Genomic DNA, 22,995 nt, shown 5'->3' on the forward strand with positions numbered 1-22,995 from the left:
GGAAGTTTCATTGGTTTCCTTACAACACAATAGAATTTGTAGATGAAGATGGCCTGGGATATCTAGGGGGCTATTGCAAGGTGCTTTTTTAATATGCTTTATGTATTACAGTTAATAGTAAGAAATCTTCAATTTGAAGATGGAAAAATGATTCCTGCGTCCAATTACTTTTCAATGGGCGATACTACAGTTTTGGAATTAACAGAGGAGGAAAAGGCCATTGCATCACATATCAAGGTAAGGTTTAATGCAGGACTATACAATACATAGGCTGATAAAGAGAATGTAACATGACTGATGAATAAGGGACAAGATCTAGGCTTGTAAATCCTTTCTCCTACTGGATACTGCATTAGTCAGTCATACAGTACATAATGTGTCTCATTTATTTACCTAGGAAATTTGGAAGGGGATTCTAAGCAATGTTGCTGTGATTGAAGATACTACAGACTTTTTCAAATCTGGAGCTGCTTCTATGGATGTTGTCAGGTCAGTGATATAGTAAGAAACGACCGGATGTGCAAGTCAAATGCATATGAGTTTAATGTTTACTACGTTAAAGGATTTGCCCAAGATTGACAATGAGCTATTCTTAGGATAGGTCATTAATTTAAGATTGGTGGGAGGTCTGACATCTACACTCCATACCGATCAGCTGTTTTCAGCTCAGTGTACAGAGCTAAAAGCATATGGCTTCATACACTGCAAAGTCTGAGGACAGATCATTACTTATAAGCTTTAAACACATTTAATCATTTACTGCAGATCTAAGACCTAGTTCACATTCCCATTATTACAGTCCATTGCTCTTATACATCACATGATGCATGCTGGATATGTTCTTCTGTCTATAAAGTGAACAAACATAACAGATGAAAGCTTCCGCCATTTTTTTACATTAATGTGGATGCAGACGAAGCCTCCTCATTCCACCTCCATTTAAGCCTGTTAGTGTCATCTTGTGGCAGATCAGAGCAAGGGACTGTAATATCAGGAATGTGAACTTAGCCTTACTTGATCTTGCCAGCAATCCATGTAATGTTTATATGGTTTACTGGACTTTCCTTCAATGTATGCTGTCAATGGCAAAAAGTATCAGAGAGAGAAATAATGTAAGAAAGTTCAGACAGCTTCTTATTCCGCTCTCCCTATGACAATTAACATGCGTGCTTGGGCAATCTAGAACCTATGAATATTACATTTTCTTCTAGAAATATGAGTAGTATTAAAGTATTAGTATTAGTCAATCAAATAAACATATATTTGTATATCATCAAATAAAGTTATGTTAAGACTTACATTAAAATGCTTAATAGGATGTGAAAAGTATGTGTGAATTATGGTATCAAATGTGCATGCACTTACCCATATTCTTATTCTCTACCAGATTGACTGTTACTGGAGTACTAGTATCAGTCACTCGTATGGGGCTGCTCACATGATGATTTTGTCTTACATTTGTGTGTATGTTGGAAAAGAAAGTATAGAAAAGCATAGTCTACTTTTTATGATGTGAGCCTATGATTGATGTATGCCACACTATGTCACCAATTTAACACCCATGTTAAAACTCATTGCAAGTCCAACACTATTGTATTTATGTACACTGCTCAAAAAAATAAAGAGAACACTCAAATAACACATCTTAGATCTGAATGAATGAAACATTCTCATTGAATACTTTGTTCTGTACAAAGTTGAATGTGATGACAACAAAATCTCACAAAAATCATCAATGGAAATCGAATTTATTAACCAATGGAGGCCTGGATTTGGAGTCACCCCCAAAATTAAAGAGGAAAAACACACTATAGGTTGATCCAACTTTGATGTAATGTCTTTAAAACATGTCAAAATGAGGTTCAGTAGTGTGTGTGGCCTCCACGTGCCTGTATGACCTCCCTACAATGCCTGGGCATGCTCCTGATGAGGTTGTGGAAGGTCTCCTGAGGGATCTCCTCCCAGACCTGGACTAAAGCATCTGCCAACTCCTGGACAGTCCGTGGTGAAACTTGATGTTGGTGGATGGAGTGAGACATGATGACCGGCTCCCATTGATTTCAATAAGAGCCGTCTTTTTGGTCAGAATTTTGAGGAGGATATGGCCTCAAAATCCTGACCAAAATACACCGTGTGAACCCACCCTAAAACTTTTTGCTGATCATTGTAACACTCATTATGTGGACAAGTTGACTCAAAGGATCACCATCTCTGAGATAAGATGATTGACACACATGCAATTGTTCACTTTAATACAGCGGATTAAGCTTGAAACTCAACCAGCTTTATTATCTTCACATATGGCAAGTAAATACACAGCACAGAACAAAGCTTCAGGGGTTGGACAAAATCAGTCCAGCCACCCTATTATTAAATAGTGAAGTTTAACTCTTCCATACACACCTGCAACCACCGGTAACTTCTGCTTCTGTCTGCTGATGTTTTCCTGGTCTTTGCATACTGGGGTGTGATCATAGAACCAATAGACCTCTACACATCCATCAATCAGGTGACAGACGCCCCTACCAAGCGTGCACCAATAATCACTTCCCTTGGAATTCTGTATAGTTTAATATATCACACCCCTAAAACAAATATACAGGTCTTAAACAGAGCAAGTAACAAAGTTTATCAGCAGCAATATAAACTGTGTGACTGAGAAAAAAGGGGATGTCTTGGGAGATAGCAGGTATGTCAGGAAGGGTTAGACTTGACTGTGTAAAAATAGGGGTGTTTGAGTTACCACTGTATACCCTGAGTTTTCCAGCCACTAACTATAAACAACAGCTCCCTAGTTGTTGTTCTGGTGCTAGGACTTCTGCCCAGCACCCTCAAAACATCTAGAGTTTGCTTATAGCAGATCTCTTGCATCTCAGAGCGTCAGACTTTGAGAGAGACACATGGACACATGTTCAAATTTTTAAATGCAGTTTTTAAAGAGAAGACCAGGAATTAATTAAACATGCAAAAAGTACCAAATGTCATTTAGATACTCGCCCTTTATCTTCCACACCTGGTTTTGGCATCAAAATCTGAACGTGTGCCCTTCTGCCGCGGGTTAATTCACACATTCAGGTTTTTGCATGTAGTTTTTGCAACCAGGTCAAACCAGGAGAGAATTGAGGAACCTGGCATTCATACCTTACCTGGTTTAGGCTTCAAAAACTGCCTGCACAAACCTAAACATTAAGGTTTTGCTTACTCAGTGCTATTTTACTTAGGGCTAGTTCACACGGGGATTCCACTGTGCACATTCCATCGCGGCTGCAGTGCAGTGCACGGCATCCTGTCGCAACGTTCCGCTCCAGATTTGGCCCAAATGAATCAGCCGGGGAATCCGCCTGAAGAAAGGGCAGCTCGCTAGCAAACTACATAGACCTCTATTGTGGGGGGGCGGATTTTGAGGAGGATTCCGTGCCAAAATCTGCCCCCTCTTGCCCCGTGTGAACTAGCCCTTATGTATGCAGTTTCTAATTGCGGCCATGAATACTACGTGTTACTTTGAAATTCATTTGTGTTCTAGCAGCATTTAATTAAAAACATTTGTTTTACCAGCATAGTAATTTGTGATACTCACAACTGCAATTAAAAATGACATGAAGCTCTTAAAGAGCTCTTAAATCTTACGAAGAGAAAACTGAACGTGGCTGTGAGCAATGGTGGTCGGCGCTCCCATTCATTTCAATGGGAGCATTGGAGATAACTGAGTGCTGAACTTTGGTTGTCTCTGGCGCTCCCATTAAAGTGAATTGGAGAGCCATCCAGGACCGGTCACGGCCACATTCAGCCTGGCAGCGGTCAAGCTAAATGTGTAGGGGGACATAGGAAGGTCCTCCTGTTTTCGCTTTATTGGATAACCAGTTTAAGTAAAAAAAAATCATATGAACCCAGTCTATTGGTGCTTATTAAACATTCTGTTTTTGCTTGCATTAACTCATGTGCTGTTTTTCTATACCAATGAAAATGACTAACACTGATCAAAAATGCAAAAGACCTGTGTGGTTTCAAGAGATGTAGATGAATAGCAGTACCCTAACTGTGGTGTCGTAGCCGCACTCAGTCTTGAGCTGCCGATCTTTACACTTCTCAGTAAATGACCCTGATTCCTCTGAGCTGTATCTCATTTCTGGCCATGCGGGATCAGCAAGCCGCGTGGACACTTGACATGAATAGGTGTCTCACTTACTGAGGAGTGAAAGCATTGGCAGCCTGGGGACTATAGCCCCATCAGGTTTGTTGTCAAGCAACACCCAATACACACTCTAGGCTAGTTCACACGTAATAACCACCTGGCTTATTTTGGTCCTGAATAAATTAATTCCTAATTAGGAAGCGTTTTTTGACCTTGAGGCGTTTTCTGGAGCGGTTTTTGGTAAAAACTGCTTCAGAAAACGCCAGGCGGTTTTCTCCTCCCCTAAAGTGAATGGACTGTAAAAAAAAAAAAAAACGCTAGGTGTTTTCAGTCGCAGTTTTTTGCAAAAAAAATGCTAGGCGTTTTTCACCACCCATTCACTTCTATTGCTTTCCTCAGGCAGAATGTCGCTTCTTTTTTCTGCTAGCAAAAAAAATGCTAGCAGAAAAAAAAAGCTAGCAGTCTCAATAGACCACCATTGTATGGAGGCAGATTTTGAGGCAAAATCTGCTGTCAAAATCAGCCTCTTTGCCCACGTGTGAACTAGCCCTAAGAAGTTCTCTAGGTTGACTTCTAATGACCTTAATCGTATTAGCCCAGTGCAGAGAAACCCTTCTCTGCCATACAAACTGCCTGAAATATCTGGTTCAACACATACATCAGTTACATGTTTTCTTTTGCGCACAGGTTAGTGGAAGAGATCAAACAGAAATGTGCTGGGTTAGAGTTACAGAATGAAGATGTCTACATGGCCACCACTTTCCAAGACTTTATACAGATGGTAGTGAGGAAATTCAGGGGAGAAGATAAAGAAGAAATGGTTATAGATTATGTAAGTCTTAATTCTATTGTATGATATAAATTTGGGTCACAGAATCCATGGCCATTTTAATATCAGATATCTCCAAATGTTGCAAAACCTGTACAACATACCGATCCTCTGACTTGTATTGGACCTTGTCCGTCTTTGGCACCAGTAGATAAATTTAAAGTTGCAGTTCAGTTTGGACAATCCCCTCTCATATTAGCTGGTATTGTATCTGTGTAATATGGGCAGCGCCTTTGTGGCGGTGTGTGGTGTGGATAATAGCTTTTCTGCCTGGATACATTGCATAAGGCTTGTTTCTTGGAAGTAGATTATACCTTCTCCTCAACCACCCTGAAAACTGTTATTTTCATTAACTTACAAGGATAAGTGCTAAAGAGCTATCATTCTTATCTATTAAAAAAATGTATATAATTGAAGTTGGTAAATGAAGTTGAAAGCATTTTTGAAGAAGCAGTCTGCTAGATAAGAGCGCACTTGTGGTGTGAACGGAGCAGCCTGCCCTGCCCTTGGCCACCTGCCGCCTCCTAGGGCTGTTTGTGTTGAAACCTGAAACACGAGTAGGGTTAATTTAAGGTAAATGACCTTTCTGAACTAAATGCTTAATAAAGCCGCCTCTTAAAGTCACATGTGTATATTAATAAATTGCCTGACTGTCTATCCATTCTTTTCATCTACAGACGACCATAAATGCGAACAATATGACGGTGAACATGCCATACCAGTGTTTTATCAATGGGCAGTTTATGGATTCTGACAGTGGGAAAACATATGACTCTATTAATCCAACTGATGGATCAGTAAGTGAGATTGTTTTACTATAGACGCTAATACACAGAACTAAACATACAAGTAGTATTGTGCAGTTCTATTCTAGGTTCACATGACCGAATTTAGAGAAGAATTTCACTGCCACTTGAGATTCCTTTCTAAATTCTGTCCCTGTGTAACCTGCGGGTTTGTCTGCATATTAACCTCAGGTTAAATGTTACTAATCATAGTAGTCTTGTGCCAAGGGTACTGCTGCTGAATCAGCATGGAATCTGCAGGAAGATTGAGTAGGACGCTTTTTCAGTGTCCTAAAAAACAGACATGTGTATCACTGCTTCCCATTGAAAACAATAGGAGGCAGATTTCATCCAGAATTTGGAGCTGATTTTGAGGCAGAATCTGTGAACAGCCCCTAAGGCTGTGAAAAAATGCTGCAAAGTGAGATTTCAAAAATAGTAGTGTTAATAGTTATTTTTTTTGGCAATTAGCAAAATTAGACCTGGTTCACATTTGCGTTCTGTATTCCATTCGGGGAGTCCGCAAGGGGACCAATCGAACAGAATACCAAATGCATTGACAAGTAGTGAGCTTATTAGAGATGAGCGAACACTGTTCGGATCAGCCAATCCGAACAGCACGCTCCCATAGAAATGAATGGAAGCACCTGTGACGCCGGCTGCCGGCAAAGTCAGCGTCACAGGTGCTTCCATTCATTTCTATGGGAGCGTGCTGTTCGAATCGGCTGATCCGAACAGTGTTCGCTCATCTCTAGAGCTTATGAAAGCACACGGACCCCATAGACTATAATGGGGTCCGTGTGTTTTCCGCGTGGTGTCTGTACGAAACATGCAGAGAGAAAAGTACTTCAAGAACTACTTTAGTCTCTGCATGACTCGTGCGCACACTGCGTAGAAAACACACGGACCCCATTATAGTCTATGGGGTCTGTGTGCTTTCATTGCTCACCGCTTGTCAATGCGTTCAGTCTCCAAGCAGACTCCCCGAATGGAATACCGAACGCAAATGTGAACCAGGCCTTAGCAAAATTACATGATTAAACAAAAGGGAAATCAATATTTGGTGTGACCTCCCTTTGCCTTCAAAACAGCATCAGTTCTTCTCCGTACACTTGCACACAGTTTTTGAAGGAACTTGACAGGGAGGTTGTTCTAAACATCTTGGAGAACTAAGCACAGCTCTGTGGATGTTGGCTTGTTCCAATCTCTTCATGTAACCCCAGATAGACTCAAAATATAATAAGCTGAAGCTAAACTTCAAAATTGGGGCAAAAAGCTAAAATCCATAGAGAGGAAATTATTATCTATGAAAATTGGAGTAAATGGCTGATATTGTGGTACCCAGGGGCGTAACTACCGTGGTAGCAGTGGAAGCGGCCGCAACCGCTGCGGTTGTTTTTTTATTTTTAATAGGCCGTTACCGCTGGAGTTACTCCAGCTGGTAACGGGCCCTATTTACTTACTGATCCTGGCTGGGCCGGGATCGGTAAGTGACACCGCGGGCCCCACAAAGACTATCATTTTACTCAGCGGTCTTTGCAGGGGACAGGTAAGAAACAGTAGGTTTTTTTCGTTTTTATTCTTTTTATTCCCCCGGGTCTCCAATTATTATACTCTGGGGTCTGAAAAGACCCCAGAGTATAATAATTATTTATGGGTGTCCACAGTGGAGCATAATACTATGTGCAGGGGCCACTATGGGGTACAATACTATGTTCAGGGGCCACTATGGGGTACAATACTGTATGCAGGGGCCACTAAGGGACATAATACTGTGTTCAGGGGCCACTGAGGGACATACAGTAATACTGGTGCTGGAGCCACTATGGGACATAATACTGTGTGCAGGGGCCACTGAGGGAATTAATACTGTATGCAGGGGCCACTAAAGGACATAATACTGTGTGCAGGTGCCACTAAGGGACATAATAGAGCACACAGGAATGCGGAGGAGGGGGGCGGTTGAGGTCATCGGTGTGTGTGGGGGGGTGGCATGTCAAAAGTTTGCCACGGGGCCCCGCCATTCCTGGTTGCGCCACTGGTGGCACCCATTTAACATAAGAACTTTTCTTGTATGTGTGTGCCTCATCCCCTGTTCTGAGACTCTCTCACCACATTCTTGGCCTGACATATTTATTATAACTCATGCCAGTTTTCTGGTGTGATGTGAGTAACACAGGAAATCTACTCCAGTTTCTAACTGGCTTACACCTCCATCTTAGCACATGAGTGTGTCTCATGAATAAGTGAGAGGTCAGAGCCTCTTGATAAACCTTGTGTCTGTTAGGCCCTGTATTAAGAATGGTGCATGAAACGCCAGTCTACATAAATGTGCCCCATTCTGTGTGAGTTGGCATTATGAATCTTACGTGCAGATATTGGCTACATCTGGAAATTAGGCAGATTGACTGGATTCTCGCTGTGCTCTCTGATATGGTAGCTGGACCTCTCAAGATTACATGTTGCATGTGGTGTGATCATTGTAGGAATCTGTAGCACATACCCTAAGACATTTAGCAGCAATGTCTAATAAAGCAAAAGCAGCGGCATGAAGAAAAAAGAAAGATATAGCTAAATTTGATTAATAAATAATATAGTTTACAATTTATTCGCTTACAGGTGTTATGCAAAGTTTCTTATTGCTCTGTAGCAGATGTAGACAAGGCAGTGGCAGCTGCTAAAGAAGCCTTTGAAAATGGAGAATGGGGAAAAATGAATGCTCGCGATAGGGGAAGAATACTGTACAGGTAAATATACACAACATATCTTTTGGTTCTGTGCATTGCTCTGTTATGAAATAATGAATTGAATTATTTGGGCCAGATGAACAATTGCTCGCTGGTCGTCTGATCCTATGCACTGTAAAAGATGGAGGACTATTGACAGTGCATCGACTTGTGTTATCCGGGCAGTGCTGACGATAAATCATATAGTTGAATGGGGGAGGAATGATCAGTGCAAGGGTGCATTAACACGGAGTAACACTCCGCTCATTCTGACACATAAACACGTTCAGAGTGACCGCTGTAAAACAGAATCCCTTTGACTTCAATGGGTGCCAGTCTTATGCGCTCTACACATTGAAGTCAATGGGAGGCTTTTAAACCCATTGATTTCAATGTGTAGCGCGTGTAAGACCGACACCCATTGAAGTCAATGGGATTCTGTTTTACAGAGGTCACTCTGACACGTGTTTACGTGTGAGAATGAGCGGAGCGTTACTCTGTGTGAATACTCCCTAAAGATGTAAACTTGCCAGTTTTCTGCACATTGCTCCATTTATTAATAGATAGACTGTGTACCACTTAGATTTATTACATTGCTAAATGATAAATCTGGGGCATCTTTAGACTGTCTAGTTTAGGTTTATACCATCTGTTAGTTGGATTACTTTGGTCCACAATTTTACTTACTGTACTCATTTTTGTATACGGTATATAAGCCATGGTTCATGACGCCACTCCTCTTTTTGAGGGAATCTACAAACACCATAGTAAATGTGCCTGACTGTGCTGGGCTATACCTTAAGAATTCCCATCATCTACACGCACTTACCCTCCTCTAATTTTGGATGTTCTCATATCTGAAACAGCCACTTCAGTTGCATTTCCAATTTTTTTTAGTATTTAATGCATATTTGCTGCTCTTAGTGAATATATATATTTCTTATAACACTAGGCTTGCAGATCTTATGGAAGAACATCAAGAAGAGTTAGCCACTATTGAAGCTTTGGATTCAGGAGCAGTGTATACATTGGCCTTGAAGACCCATGTGGGGATGTCTGTGCAGACCTTCAGGTACTTCGCTGGATGGTGCGACAAAATTCAGGCGAGTTTATTTACTAGCTTACTTTAGTAGGTTGTTGGCTTATTTTTACAATAACTAGATTATGCCTTAGATATATTCTTAGTTACAGTCCATCACGTCCTTCAAGACCAATATATAATTCTACAGCGTAGGTCCACAAAAGGCAAATACTTCTACAGTTGTGGTCATGAGCGGGGTGATTCCTTCTGACTACAAACATGGGAGTCAGAATAAAACCTGGAATAAATGTCCCATATCCTGAAATCTCGTAAAAATAACTCATGACTTTATATCCTGCAAGAAAGACATCTTGGATCCTCCTGAACTTTGTTCAATGAATTAACCAATACAAAACTGTGTAGCACAAAGTTCTTGTCTCACTGCTTTTACAGTTAAGAATCTCCATCTTTGACAATAGTGAATCCCTTCCTCTAGATGTGGAGGATGTCCCCTTATCTTTGTTACAGGCCTAAGTAATAAAAAGATCATTAGACAAATCATTGATCATTGTAGTGGCCATTCATATATTTCTACATCGCTGTTAGACTGCTCCAGAGCTAACTGAATAACCTCATGTTTGATAACATGTTTTTTTTTTTTACATTTTTGGGTATTGAATATCACTTAACATTTATTTTTTTAGGGCTCTACTATTCCAATAAATCAAGCTCGTCCAAATCGCAACTTAACATTTACTAAGAAAGAACCACTAGGGTAAGTGCAATAAGCTACGAAAGTTACTGATAAATTGAGGCTAATCTGTGAATAAATAGGGGTGCGTTTTATATATCCTTTGGATCCATTCAGGTTTGCTGTGCTGTTCAATATGACTTCAGGTAACCTTATTTAAATTCTTGTTGATTTTTTGGGACCAGATACATGTGACTACTATTAACTGGAGGGTGGAAGTTATTTAGGTGTATAGTCCATGGAGAGGTATGTGGGGGGTTCACTTATTTGTCTATAGACAGAAAGCATTACACTTTGATATTCTCTCCCCATTATCCTGTTCCTTGGACTAATTGGAATTTATATCCACTCACTTCTGTATTTATCCACTCTGGTCCATAATTGATATATGATATCACATATTTTTTGGTTACTTAGTAATATTGTTACCATCTGTGCCAGCACCCGTTAGATTTGTCTGTTTTCTCTCTAAAGTGTCTTATTGTGTCTTTGGCATATATTCCATCTAATTGCCCTGCTAATTTATTGGATTGTGATTTTATATTTATGATAAATAAATCTTATTGTTTTATTTATTGGTGATTTTTCATGGTTTTCTGACTGTTGCTTTTTCCTATAGCTCTAATCTGTGAATAAACCCAAAGCTTCAGTTTTCTGCTGCGGGATGCACAGCCGAGTATATTCACCCATTGGGATTTGGAGCTAATTCTGCTTGAAATCTGCCTTTCATCCATTTCAGTGGGAGGCAGATTTTTTTTTAACAAGCAGAAAAAAGAAGGACCCTGCCTCTTGTTCAGGCAGATTCTGTGCCTGCCAGTTTCACTACAAGTAATAATAATAATAATACATTTTATTTATATAGCGCCAACATATTCCGCAGCGCTGTACAATTTGTAGGGTTCAAATACAGACAGAACGAAAGATTATGAAGATAATCTGTTTTCCCTTAGCCCAAACAGCGGCACAACATGGGGTTTTCCTGCCCCTGTGTACTGTTTAGGACAGGTGGAATAAGTTTTCTTAACTAACAAACAACCTCCCCCTCCCCTATATTAGGTCAGAGAGACCTCTCCCCCCCCGTGATAGTCACAAGAATAATTCATCTTCCTTATAGACAGTAAATCTGCATAAAAAGGGAGGGAGACTTGTGCTGCTGTTTGGGCTAAGGGAAAACAGATTATCTTCATAATCTTTCGTTCCCCCTACGCCAAACAGCGGCACAATATGGGGATCTAGCAAGAAATATCCCACTAGGGAGGGAAACTCTGAGAGGCTGAAGCCAAAATGGTACGGCCAAAGGCCACTGCATTGGAGGTGCGCCAGTCAAGCCTATAATGCTTAGCAAACGTCAGGTGCGAGCTCCAGGAAGCTGCACTACATATTTGGTCCACCGAGAGGGACTGCCTTTCTGCGCAGGAGGCAGATACGGCCCTGGTAGTGTGGGCCCGCAGACACTCTGGAACGGGCAGGTCTTGGGTCTGTAAGGACCCAATAATGGCTTCCTTTATCCACTTTGACTTTGGAGGCCTTGTTACCCTTATTGTGACCAAATACGTTTATGAGTAAATTCTCTGATTTACGAAAGGGGCTTGTCCGCTCCAAGTATATACGCAAGGCCCTCACCAGGTCCAAGCTATGCAACTTCTCCTCCTGTTCTGAAGTAGGGGAAGGAAAGAAGGAGGGTAGAGATATCACCTGGTTGATGTTCTCAGGAGTGGGAACCTTGGGTAGGAACCCACGGACAAACCGCAGTTGCACCCTGTCAGAAAAAAATTGAATATAAGGCTCTGAAGCTGATAGAGCCTGTAACTCTCCAACCCTTTTGGCGGATGTTATAGCCAATAAAAATGTTACCTTAAGTGTGAGGTATCTTAAGTCTACCTCAGACAAGGGTTCAAAGGGTGGTTCACACAGTCCTTGAAGCACCGAAGCTAAGTCCCACTGCGGGACTGGCGGTTGCACTGGAGGGCGGAGCCTAGAGGCCCCTTTCAAAAACTGTTTGACCAGAGGATTTTAAGACAATCGAGCCCCTAAGTGAGCAGACAGTGCCGAAACATGCACCTTTAGGGTGGCCGGAGTTAATCCCTTGTCCAGGCCACCTTGCAGAAATTCCAGGATTGTTTCAACAGCCGACTTGTCGGCCTGATTCTCTGTGCACCATTCCTGATGGATCCGTGCAATTCTCTGGTAGCTGCGGTTAGTAGAGTCTGCTCTTGAACTGGCCAGTGTCCTTAGGACGGCCTGGGATAATCCTCTGTCTCCACAAACGGTGCGGTTAACCTCCAGGCAGTGAGGTTGAACCTGTCCAGGTCCTGGCAGAGCTGACCATTCAGAGTTACCAGGTTGTGGACTCGTGGAAGCCTCCAGTAGGTCCCTCGACTCATTGACATGAGGTGGGTAAACCATGCCCTTTTTGGCCAGAATGGCATGATCACTATTGCCGATGTCTGGTCCTGCCTGAGCTTCGCCAATACCTTCGGAATCATTGGAATTGGAGGAAAAACGTAAACTAGTTTGAACCTCCATGGTATTGACAGGGCATCTATTGCCAAGGGATTGTCCTCCCGGTAGAGGGAACAAAATATCTCTACCTTGGCATTGTATTGGGTGGCCATCAGGTCCACCTCGGGGAGACCCCATCTCCGTGTAAGATGCTGAAATACGCCTGGATCCAGCGACCATTCGCCTCTCGTCGCTATGCCTCTGCTCAGCTGATCCGCTAGGACGTTGAGTTGTCCTCTGATGTGTACCGCCGACAATTGGGATATGTTGTCTTCTGCCCAGGTGAAAATGCGGTCTGTCACCTCCATGAGTGAGGGGGATCTGGTCCCCCCTTGTTTGTTGACATAATGAACCGCTGTCAGGTTGTCTGATCTTACTCTCACCGCTGCTCCCTTTAGATAAGGGGAAAAGGCCAAGAGGGCGCGGTATATTGCCATCAGCTCGCGCCAGTTGGAGGAGCGGGTCTTCTCCAGTTGGCTCCAGGTACCTTGGGCTAGGGTCTCCCCCAGATGCGCTCCCCAGCCCGAGAGGGAGGCATCTGTGGTCAACAGGGTCCAGGAAGTCTGGGCCGTGGACCTCCCGTCTTTGAGCTGGGACCACCATCTTAGTGATCGACGGGCCCTGATGGTTAACTGGATAGGCTTTTGCAGTCCTCTGGGACTGTGGTTCCATTCTCTCAGGATCTCTGCTTGAAGAGGGCGCATATGCCATAACGCCCAGGGAACTGCCTCGATGGTCGCGGACATTAGCCCCAGGACCTTCATTGCTGTCCTTATTGTAACCTTCCAGGTGCGGGAAAGGTGTAGTACCGCCAGACCAATCTTCTCCTTGCGCGGAGAGGGCAGGGAGATCATCATACTGAGAGAATCCAGACTGAAACCCAGGAATTGCACCCGGGTGGAAGGAACCAGAACTGACTTCTGCCAGTTCACCAGCCAGCCCAGCTCGGTTAGGAAAGCCACGGTGATACCCAACTGTGTGGCGAGAGTCTCCTTTGACTGGGCTTTCAGGAACCAGTCGTCCAGGTAAGGGACAATGAATATCTCTTGGAGACGCAGGGCGGCTACGACCGGGGCCACCACCTTGGTGAAGGTGTGGGGGGCCGATGATATACCGAATGGGAGAGCTTTGAACTGGAAATGACAGAGTTTCCCGCCTAGGCGGACGGCAATCCTTAGGTACCTTCTGTGTGGGGCAAATATAGGTACATGGAGATAAGCGTCCCTTAGATCTAGGGTGACGAAAAAATCTCCTGGCTGCAGAAAGGGAAGGACCGACTTGATGGTCTCCATGCGGAACCGGACTCTGCAGATATACCGATTTAGGTATCTGAGATCTATAATCATGCGCCAACCTCCGGACGCTTTTGGGACTAGAAACACTGGGGAGTAGACTCCCAGCCCCCATTCTTCCATAGGTACCGGTTCCAATGCAGCCTTGTCCACATACTCTTGTATGGACTCCTCCAGATGAAGTTGTTTGGTGCCCTGAAGAGGGCGGGTCCTGACGTACTTGTCTGGAGGTGGAGAAGCGAAGCTGATCTTGTAGCCGCTGTGTATAATGTCGAGGACCCATGGGTCCCTGATATGTCGGGACCACTCTGAGGTGAAAGCGGAAAGGCGACCCCCTACTGTCGCGGGAGCGCGGTGGGGAGGGCCGAGATAGTCATATGCCTCTTTTCGCCTCCTGGGAGGCGCCCCGACCTCCTCCTCTGGGTTGACCTCCTGAGCGCCTTTGAAAGCGACCTCTCGATGTTCCCCTTGAAGGGCGGTAGGTCCGAAAGGAGCGCTGGCCCCTTCCGCCAGACTGGGGGAGGCACTTGCCCTTGGAGTCTGCCAACCCCTCCATTATTCTGTCCAGCTCTCTCCCAAACAATCTTCCGGCCTCAAAGGGGAGACTGCAGAGGGTAAATTTAGAGGCGTTGTCCGCCCGCCATGGTTTGAGCCATAAAGGCCGTCTCGCGGCCGTAGATAAGGCCATGGCTCTGGAGGCCAATTTAGACTGATAGAAGACGGCCTCGGCAAGATAATCCACCATAAGATTGATGTCCGCTATGGACTCCAGCAGCTCGTCCCTGTGGGTTCCTGCATCAGTTTCCCTTTGCAGGTTAGCCAAATCGGACTGGAGCTTGGTCACCACTTCTCCTGCCGCGATGCTCACGGAGGCCTGCGCCGAAGAGGCGGCATAGATTCTCCTCAGGGATCCCTCCGTCCTCCGGTGCATGGGGTCCTGGAGATTAGACCCGTCTTCCGCAGGGAGAACCGTACGTTTAGACAGTTTGGCGACTGCCATGTCTACCTTAGGTGGAGGTCCCCAAGAGCTCAGCTGGTCTTCAGCAATGGGAAATAGGCCTCTAAATCTCCTGGAGGCATTGAATGCCCTCTCAGGCTTCCTCCATTCAGCCTCCATCCTCTTTATCACCTCCGGAGACGCCTTGAAGGATCTAAGAGATCCGGAAGGGCCCTCGCCCGATTCGGCATCTGGGTCCTTGGCCCTGACCACTTTCAGGAGCTTGGGAATCTTCTCCAGTGGGAAAGAGGCTTTTATCGGTTCTTCCGGGTCCTCTCCAGAGGATACCTGATCCACTATTTGCAAGCCCTCCAAGGACGGAAGGGACAGCTGCGGAGATTCCAGTCGTGGTCTCTTGCCTAACTGGGAAATGGAGGTCTCCAGTTTCTTCATAGACTCTCCGACAAACTCCTTCACCCATCCTACGACATCACGCAGTGAGGTCTCCTCTGAGGGGGAGCCTCTGCACCCACGGCAGCACTGTTAGGCGTACCCATCGGGCAGCGGAATACTACATTTTAAACATGCCAGGTGCCGGCGCTTCGCCGTGGACTTTCTCGGCGGGATATCCCGGGTTGAGGAGGAAGAAGACATCTAGCAAGGCAAGAGACAAAGAGTTAAAACCTGTGCTGGAAACTCACCCTCCCTCCCTCCCCTCCCCCCTGCCTGCCCCAGACCTTAAAGTAGTAGGGAACTGACTCCAAGTATCCTACACAAAGATACGCGTGTTCCAGCTTGAGTGCAAGCAGTCAAGCACTCAGCAGCAGGACAAAGGGGCTTTTAAAGGCAGGAGGGAAGAAGGAGGAGGGACAGGGGGGGGGAAGGGGCGGACACAACTTACAGGTCCCACCCCCCCTCAAAGAGTACAGAAACTGCCCCAAAAACCCCTAAACAGGGGGAAGATAGGGGCCACTCTAGAAGGAGGGGGGAGACTCCCCCTCCTAAAGGCATAATAGAGCCGAACACGCCAGCTTTAGCTAATCAAAGGCCGGGCCGCGGCGCGAGGAACCTCCGCGCATGCGTGGCAGCCCGGCCGAGTACGCCGCTTAATCAGCCCGCCGGGAACTCCCCCTAGAGATCGGAAGTTCCGCCGGCCGGAAGGTCCTAGGCGCCGAGCTGCGGCGCTGCCGCAGCCGGCACCCGGAGCCCGCGGCAAGCCAAGGATGGAAACAGAGGTCCCCACCTGCCGGAAACAAGAACCAGCAAAAAAGGTATTTTACACCGGGGAGGGAGAGAGCTCTCTCCCCCCCCGTCCACCTGTCTCTGTCCACAGGACAGAAAAAAACACGGGGGGGGGGGGGGGGGGAAGAGGTCTCTCTGACCTAATATAGGGGAGGGGGAGGTTGTTTGTTAGTTAAGTAAACTTATTCCACCTGTCCTAAACAGTACACAGGGGCAGGAAAACCCCATGTTGTGCCGCTGTTTGGCGTAGGGGGAAATATGCATTACAAAGAAAGTCATTTCACACAATGGGACTGAGGGCCCTGCTCGCAAGAGCTTACAATCTATGAGGTAGAGGGGGTGACACAAGAGGTAGCAGGGGCGGCATTGTTTATACAGGGGGTCAGATAATTCTGTAATACAAGTAGTGTCACTTGAGCAGCTTGTGCGTGGCCCCTGGAGTTTGGTCCGTAATGGTGATTGATGTGTATGGGACATCTGTAGTTGGAAGGAATATTGGGTAAAATAGTATAGGAGGATATCAAAGTATTCAGAAAAGATGTAGTTTTACTATAAATTGGTCAGTTTGATTAATGATTATTTGTTCTCTTGTGGCGAAAACTGCTGTATACCTGCAGAATAGCACAGCCATTAACAAGCAGTATAAAAACAGTGTGGCTAGCTATGGACCAATGAAGGCGCATGGAGAGGGAGCCAGGCTATGTACCTTAATGTTACCAGCCACTTTTTAGAAACTCATTTATTCTCAGAATGGACCATTAACCTAGTACAATATGAAAATTACCTGATCTTAAATGATCTGAGGATCTATTGCTGTGTTTTGTCCACAGAGTTTGTGCCATAGTGATCCCATGGAACTATCCATTGATGATGCTTGCTTGGAAAAGTGCAGCATGTCTGGCGGCAGGCAATACGCTTGTTCTGAAACCTGCTCAGGTACTTTTATCATAGGAGTCTATTGTAATGTCTTTATTATTCATCATAAATATTACCTAATCCATTCTTCTATGTACATTTTGGTGCTGCTCTCACATTAATACCTATTTATTTCAGGTGACTCCATTAACAGCATTAAAATTTGCAGAGCTTGCAGCCAAAGCAGGGGTACCCAAGGGTGTTATCAATATCCTGCCTGGATCAGGTAAAGTTTACTATTTCACATTATACCTCATGTAACAAAGTGCAGATTACTGCTTATTGTTTTGCTTCACCTGTACTTAATATTTTTTATAGCATTTATCAATAATCCACAGTTTGATGATTCAGAAATATGATTTTCAATGTTAGGTCATAACATAACTTAGTATGGTATATTAACTAGGTTTTTCCCATATTTAAGCTTGCAACAGTGTAAAAAAAACATAGAAATGTGCTTTTCTCATAAAGGATTCAAAGCACTGTGCTCATAATAGCTGAATAACTCATTTATAGCCAATAATAGCCAAGCCAGTATGACTCCTCCAGAAGGAAGGGCTCCTCATCTCCAGACAGCTGTTTGAAGGTTTTTGCCTTCTGTTAATCTGTAGCATCAGCCTAAGGCTGGGTTCTTTTCTTTATCTCCTGAACTTCTTTTTGGCTCCTCCCCTTTCCATAGACTTCTATAGACATTAATCATGTGACCTGCACTCTGTCACCCCTAAAGGTACAGCAGTGATTTTCAGTGCGGAAGCTATATTAGCAATGGAAGGGGGAGCAGGAAACAAAATTCATCTCTCTATGATAAGTTATATTACAAATTTTCTTATAATTGCATGTACAATTTATTTACGCTAAGTTTGTTGAAACAAAAGTATCTATTTAAGGTAAATCTTAATGGGCTGTAATGGATCTGTGATATCTTTCATGAGTTCCTGTAAGAGAATTAAACAGGGGCCTTAGGTATAACCTCCATGCGGAGCCATAATAGGGTACCCACAGACTTCTTTGGGATGCCTACATACCTCCATATGATAATTGGCAAAAAATAATGGCATGCTCCATTGGATGCCGTATTAGATGAGATATATATAGCTGCTATATGATTCCACATGTGTCGCCATATTATGGAACATAAGCTCCCTGGTTCTTGTGCTACCATGCAGCCTCCTACACACAGTTCTGCCATATGCATATGGACATAAGTGTATAACATGTTTCTACTACATTACTGAATTAATTTCAACTGGAAAGCTTTTACTATCACAATCTTCCTACTGGCTTCTGTAGGTGGTTTAGTTGGACAGAGATTATCTGAACACCCAGATATACGCAAGCTTGGTTTTACTGGATCCACCCCAATAGGAAAGCAAATCATGAAAAGGTATGCTCATATAGAGGTTTATACATGCCACAGACGGCTCTTTTTGACAGATGTAACCTGTATCTACCATTTCCCTTTCTGTAGTATTATACATTTATTCTTTTATGCTTTTATAGCTGTGCTGTCAGCAACCTGAAAAAGGTTTCACTGGAACTTGGTGGAAAATCCCCTCTTATCATCTTCAATGACTGTGATCTTGACAAAGCTGTGAGAATGGTAAGTATATCCCAACAAGATTTATAGATTTATTACATTACATGGATAAGATGCTAAAATATTTCAGAGTAGAATAGCTAAATATTAAGTCATGACCCCCATATTGCACTACTGTGCTACAATTTCTATCAACATTTCAGTTTATGCATAGTGGTCTCCTCCAAGCACGAAGACCGCACAGTATTAAAATAATCACACTATTAATATAATAATAAAGATTTAGTTATAGTATCAATATAATATAATAATAAATGGTAAGATTATAGTACCAACTATAGGTTATCATGAATTTTATCCTTGGGGTTATGTATGACCCCTGGGGCCCGCCAATCAGCAGAAATTTTATAGTATACACTAGCACAGTGACATGTCTATACAGAAGGCTGTGCCTGGTATTGCAGCTCAGCCCAGTTGAGACAACTTTTCTAAAAATCTGCAGGAGTTAAGAGATGGTGAACATGGTAAACTGCATCATCACCATGTGTATTTTTTCCTGCAGAACCAGCAACAAGTTGCCCATTGCATTGCCCATTGGTAACACTTTCTTGTAACTTTTTATTCCAGGGTATGGGGGCTGTGTACTTTAACAAAGGTGAAAACTGCATCGCAGCTGGTAGACTTTTTGTTGAAGAATCTATACATGATGAATTTGTTAGAAGAGTGGTAAGTGGACATTATTGTCACCTATGTACTAAAAGTCAAACATCCTCTCTTGAATACCATATGTTTGTAAATGCTTATTACATGATGTAGATAGTGTAATGAATAAATGGTGTATACACTTCTAATGGGCTCACATAAGAAGTCTGTATAGGTTGCTCCTTAGACTCTAGTTTATATGAGTACGGTAGTAAAAGTTGGCATGTATTGGAAAACAATATGAATAACATCAAGTTTAAAACTTTTTCTTAAAATTATAAAACTTCTCAAAAGAAAACAAGACAAGCTAAACAATCACATACATTTTTCTATGTGGTGGAAAAACCCAACACCATCTAGCTAACCTTTTATGCCTAATCTAGACAAAGCTACCGTATATCAAACTACTCCATTTCAGCAGGTTTGATCTAGAGCATGGTATTAGGATACATAGATAACCTGCTCCAGTCTTCCCATGTTTGCTTTCCAATATTGTATCAAAGTTATAATGAAGCATTATGACCATTCTGTAGGTGGAAGAAATAAAGAAGATGAAGATAGGAGACCCTCTGGACAGATCTACAGACCATGGCCCTCAGAATCACAAGGCCCACTTGGATAAACTGCTGGAGTACTGTGAAATTGGAGTCAAGGAAGGTGCAACTTTGGTTTATGGAGCCAAACAATTGCCTCGGCCAGGTATAAAATATTTACTACTTGCTGTGCTATTCTGCAGATAAAAATGACTAATACCTGAGTATTATTAATTGGAACGATAAAATTGGAACGATTCAGAGAAGATTATCATGGCCCTGCGCATGGATGACACACAAATTTGTGAAGTGTTCCATAAACCCCCCCATAAAACTGAGTAATACCTAAGTCTTCCCTGCAAATTTACATAACCATTAAAGAGGTTGTCCAGGCAATTCATTTTTTTATAGGCCGAGGGGAGGTTAAAAAAAAAAAAAAAATCATTCTCTCCTGTCTCCTGTCCGGTGTCCTCCCAGTGCGGACCTGTCCTGCTGCTTCAGTATCTTAAGGAGGACCTTTCACCACCTGGGGCACATGCGGTTTTATATACCGCTAGAAAGCTGACAGTGCGCTGAATTCAGCGCACTATCAGCTTTCACGTTCTGTGTCCCCGGAGCTATCAGTGCCAGTACTGTAGCTCTTCACTGTCAGAAGGGTGTTTCTGACAGTCAGGAACGCCCTTCCTCACAGCAGCGTCTATTCCACTGTACTGTGAGAGGGGGCATTGCTTACTGCCCAGTGATGATGCGGAGCGGTGAGGAAAGTCCCCACCCAGCAATCGTCTATGGACGAGCACTATCAGGAGGGCAGGGAGGCTCTCCTCACCGCTCTCACAGTACAGCGCTATAGGCGCTACTGTGAGGAGGGGCGTTCCTGACTGACTGTCAGAAACACCCTTCTGACAGTGAAGAGCTATGGCACCGGGACCGTTAAATCTTCACGGAAGGGAAGCTGGGGGGCAGAACGTGAAAGCCGATAGTGTGCTTAATTTAGCGCACTGTCAGCTTTATAGCGGTATATAAAACCGCATGTGCCCCAAGTGGTGGAAGGTCTTTTTTAAAGTAAAACTGCTCACTGGCTCACTGATGTCACGAATCCCTTCCGCTGAAGCTCTTGTTTGGTCTCAGCAGTCTTGTGTGGTGGGGACTTCCACCACATGTCAACACTGGACCAAGAAAACCGAACTACACTAGGAAGCACGGGATCACCATGAAAAGGTGAGTATGCATTTTTTTTATTTTTTTTTCATTACCCCCAGCTGATTTATAAATTAAATTGGTTGTCCATTTTTGCCTTGACAACCCTTTTAAGCGTGACAGGGTTCTTGAATCATTTGGTTACCATACTCTGGCCGTCTTCCTATGATACATAAGGGAAATAATATGTTAAATTTGAGAAATGCTTTTGAGAATTCATTTTCTGGCTGCTGGCTACCCGCAATGGGGCCTAATCTGCAGGGAGTATGGAACTGCGGCAAGATCGAGTAGAATTTTTTCTCAGCGTCCTTCTGCGATTTCTGTCTCCTTTTGAAAAAAAATGAGAGGCAGAATCTAATGAAGGTTGGGGGCCACAAATCAGCATCAAATTCCTATATGTGAACAGCCCCTAAAAGGTGAATTCATTCTATGAATATATTTTATAAGCTGATTTAATAATTACTACTGGCGCTGACTAACAAATTATTAAAAAGGACTAATTTATATACTATGGTGAACCGTGTGGTTTATGTTAAAACTTGCAACACTGTAGAAATTGTGATCAAGTGTTTTTTGTTTTTTTTTCCATTTGCATTTTTTCATGATCTCGGTTATTTTTCAAAGAAGAAATCCCTGTGAAGTCAATAAGTAAATTTTTATTTTGCTTAAATGTTTTAGGTTTCTTCATGGAACCCACTGTATTCACAAATGTGGAAGACCACATGTACCTTGCACAGGAAGAATCCTTCGGACCAGTAATGGTTATCTCCAAGTTCCAAGATGGGTATGTGTTCTTTGAGTTTAACCATGTGAAATCCTTTACCAAGCAAAATGAAATATTAGGTTGTGTGATATTAAGGTTAGTTTATTATTGAAGAGCTTAAAGGGGCTCTATCAGCAAAATCATGCTGCTAGAGCCCCACATATGCGTGCATAGCCTTTAAAAAGGCTATTCAGGCACCGTAAAAGTTAAATTAAACTACCCCGCCGTTTTAAAATATTAACTTAAAAAAGAATGTTCTCTACTTACGGAACGTGCACCCTGGGCGGGCATTCAGGGTGCGCCGTCTTCTTCTTCCCCGCCTCTTCTTCCTCTGACGTCTTCGGGTCCCGTCCTCCTCCGGCGCTTGCTCGCGGACACTGATAAAAAAAAAAATAGCCCGGGCGCATGCGCAGTAGCACGCGGCTTCTACTACGGCTACTGCGCATGCGCCCGGGCTATTCTTTTACGGTGCCTGAATAGCCTTTTTAAAGGCTATTCACACATATGTGGGGCTCTATCAGCATGATTTTGCTGATAGAGCTCCTTTAAAAGAATCAGTAGACTGCATTCTAATAAAGTGTGAGTCAGTAGTGGCCAAAGTGCAGATGCCAATTGCACAGAAAAGTCTTGCTGCAAATCTTTGTGGTTTATCAAGTAGTTTAAGGCCAGGCACTTTTGTGGGTAATACAGCTTTGTATATGCAGCACCATGCTGCCGATAACATTCATGAACAGACACTTATGTTTTGTTTTTCCCTTGTACAGCGATATTGATGGAGTACTGGCACGAGCCAATAGCACAGAATATGGACTTGCATCTGGAGTTTTTACAAGAGATATTAGTAAGGCCATGTATGTGACTGAGAAGCTGGATGCGGGAACTGTTTTCATCAACACCTACAACAAAACTGATGTTGCGGCACCATTTGGAGGATTTAAACAGTCTGGATTTGGCAAGGACTTGGGTAAATATTTAATTAACTAAAAAAAAAAAAAAAAAAATCATTTTACATTGCAGTGGCGTGATAGAAATATCTGATCTGTTTCCTGGATGTGGGAGGATTTTAATGTGGCTCCATCTGTTGGCTTGTATCATTTAGCTTTAAAGGAGTTTTCCAAATAAGAACATTTA

The 22,995-nt window shown here is 43.4% G+C and overlaps 1 protein-coding gene and 1 non-coding gene across 2 annotated transcripts in view; both read left to right on the top strand.

Moving 5' to 3' along the window:
* Positions 1–22,995, top strand: part of ALDH1L2 (aldehyde dehydrogenase 1 family member L2) — a 34,443-nt gene that overhangs the window by 9,787 nt on the left and 1,661 nt on the right. The window contains exons 8-22 of the mRNA XM_075274549.1: positions 112–237; positions 398–489; positions 4,820–4,964; positions 5,639–5,758; positions 8,366–8,493; positions 9,425–9,575; positions 10,198–10,268; positions 17,048–17,153; positions 17,271–17,358; positions 18,423–18,516; positions 18,633–18,732; positions 19,297–19,395; positions 19,905–20,070; positions 21,780–21,885; positions 22,629–22,828. Coding sequence (XP_075130650.1) covers positions 112–237; positions 398–489; positions 4,820–4,964; positions 5,639–5,758; positions 8,366–8,493; positions 9,425–9,575; positions 10,198–10,268; positions 17,048–17,153; positions 17,271–17,358; positions 18,423–18,516; positions 18,633–18,732; positions 19,297–19,395; positions 19,905–20,070; positions 21,780–21,885; positions 22,629–22,828 — 1,792 coding nt within the window. The remainder of the gene's footprint in view (positions 1–111; positions 238–397; positions 490–4,819; positions 4,965–5,638; positions 5,759–8,365; positions 8,494–9,424; positions 9,576–10,197; positions 10,269–17,047; positions 17,154–17,270; positions 17,359–18,422; positions 18,517–18,632; positions 18,733–19,296; positions 19,396–19,904; positions 20,071–21,779; positions 21,886–22,628; positions 22,829–22,995) is intronic.
* Positions 20,126–20,228, top strand: LOC142205381 (U6 spliceosomal RNA). Its single transcript, XR_012716391.1, has one exon. It is a non-coding gene; the product is annotated as a U6 spliceosomal RNA (small nuclear RNA).

This window comes from Leptodactylus fuscus, chromosome 5 (assembly GCF_031893055.1).
Source record: "Leptodactylus fuscus isolate aLepFus1 chromosome 5, aLepFus1.hap2, whole genome shotgun sequence".
In the NCBI taxonomy this organism is placed as follows: Eukaryota; Metazoa; Chordata; class Amphibia; order Anura; family Leptodactylidae; genus Leptodactylus; species Leptodactylus fuscus.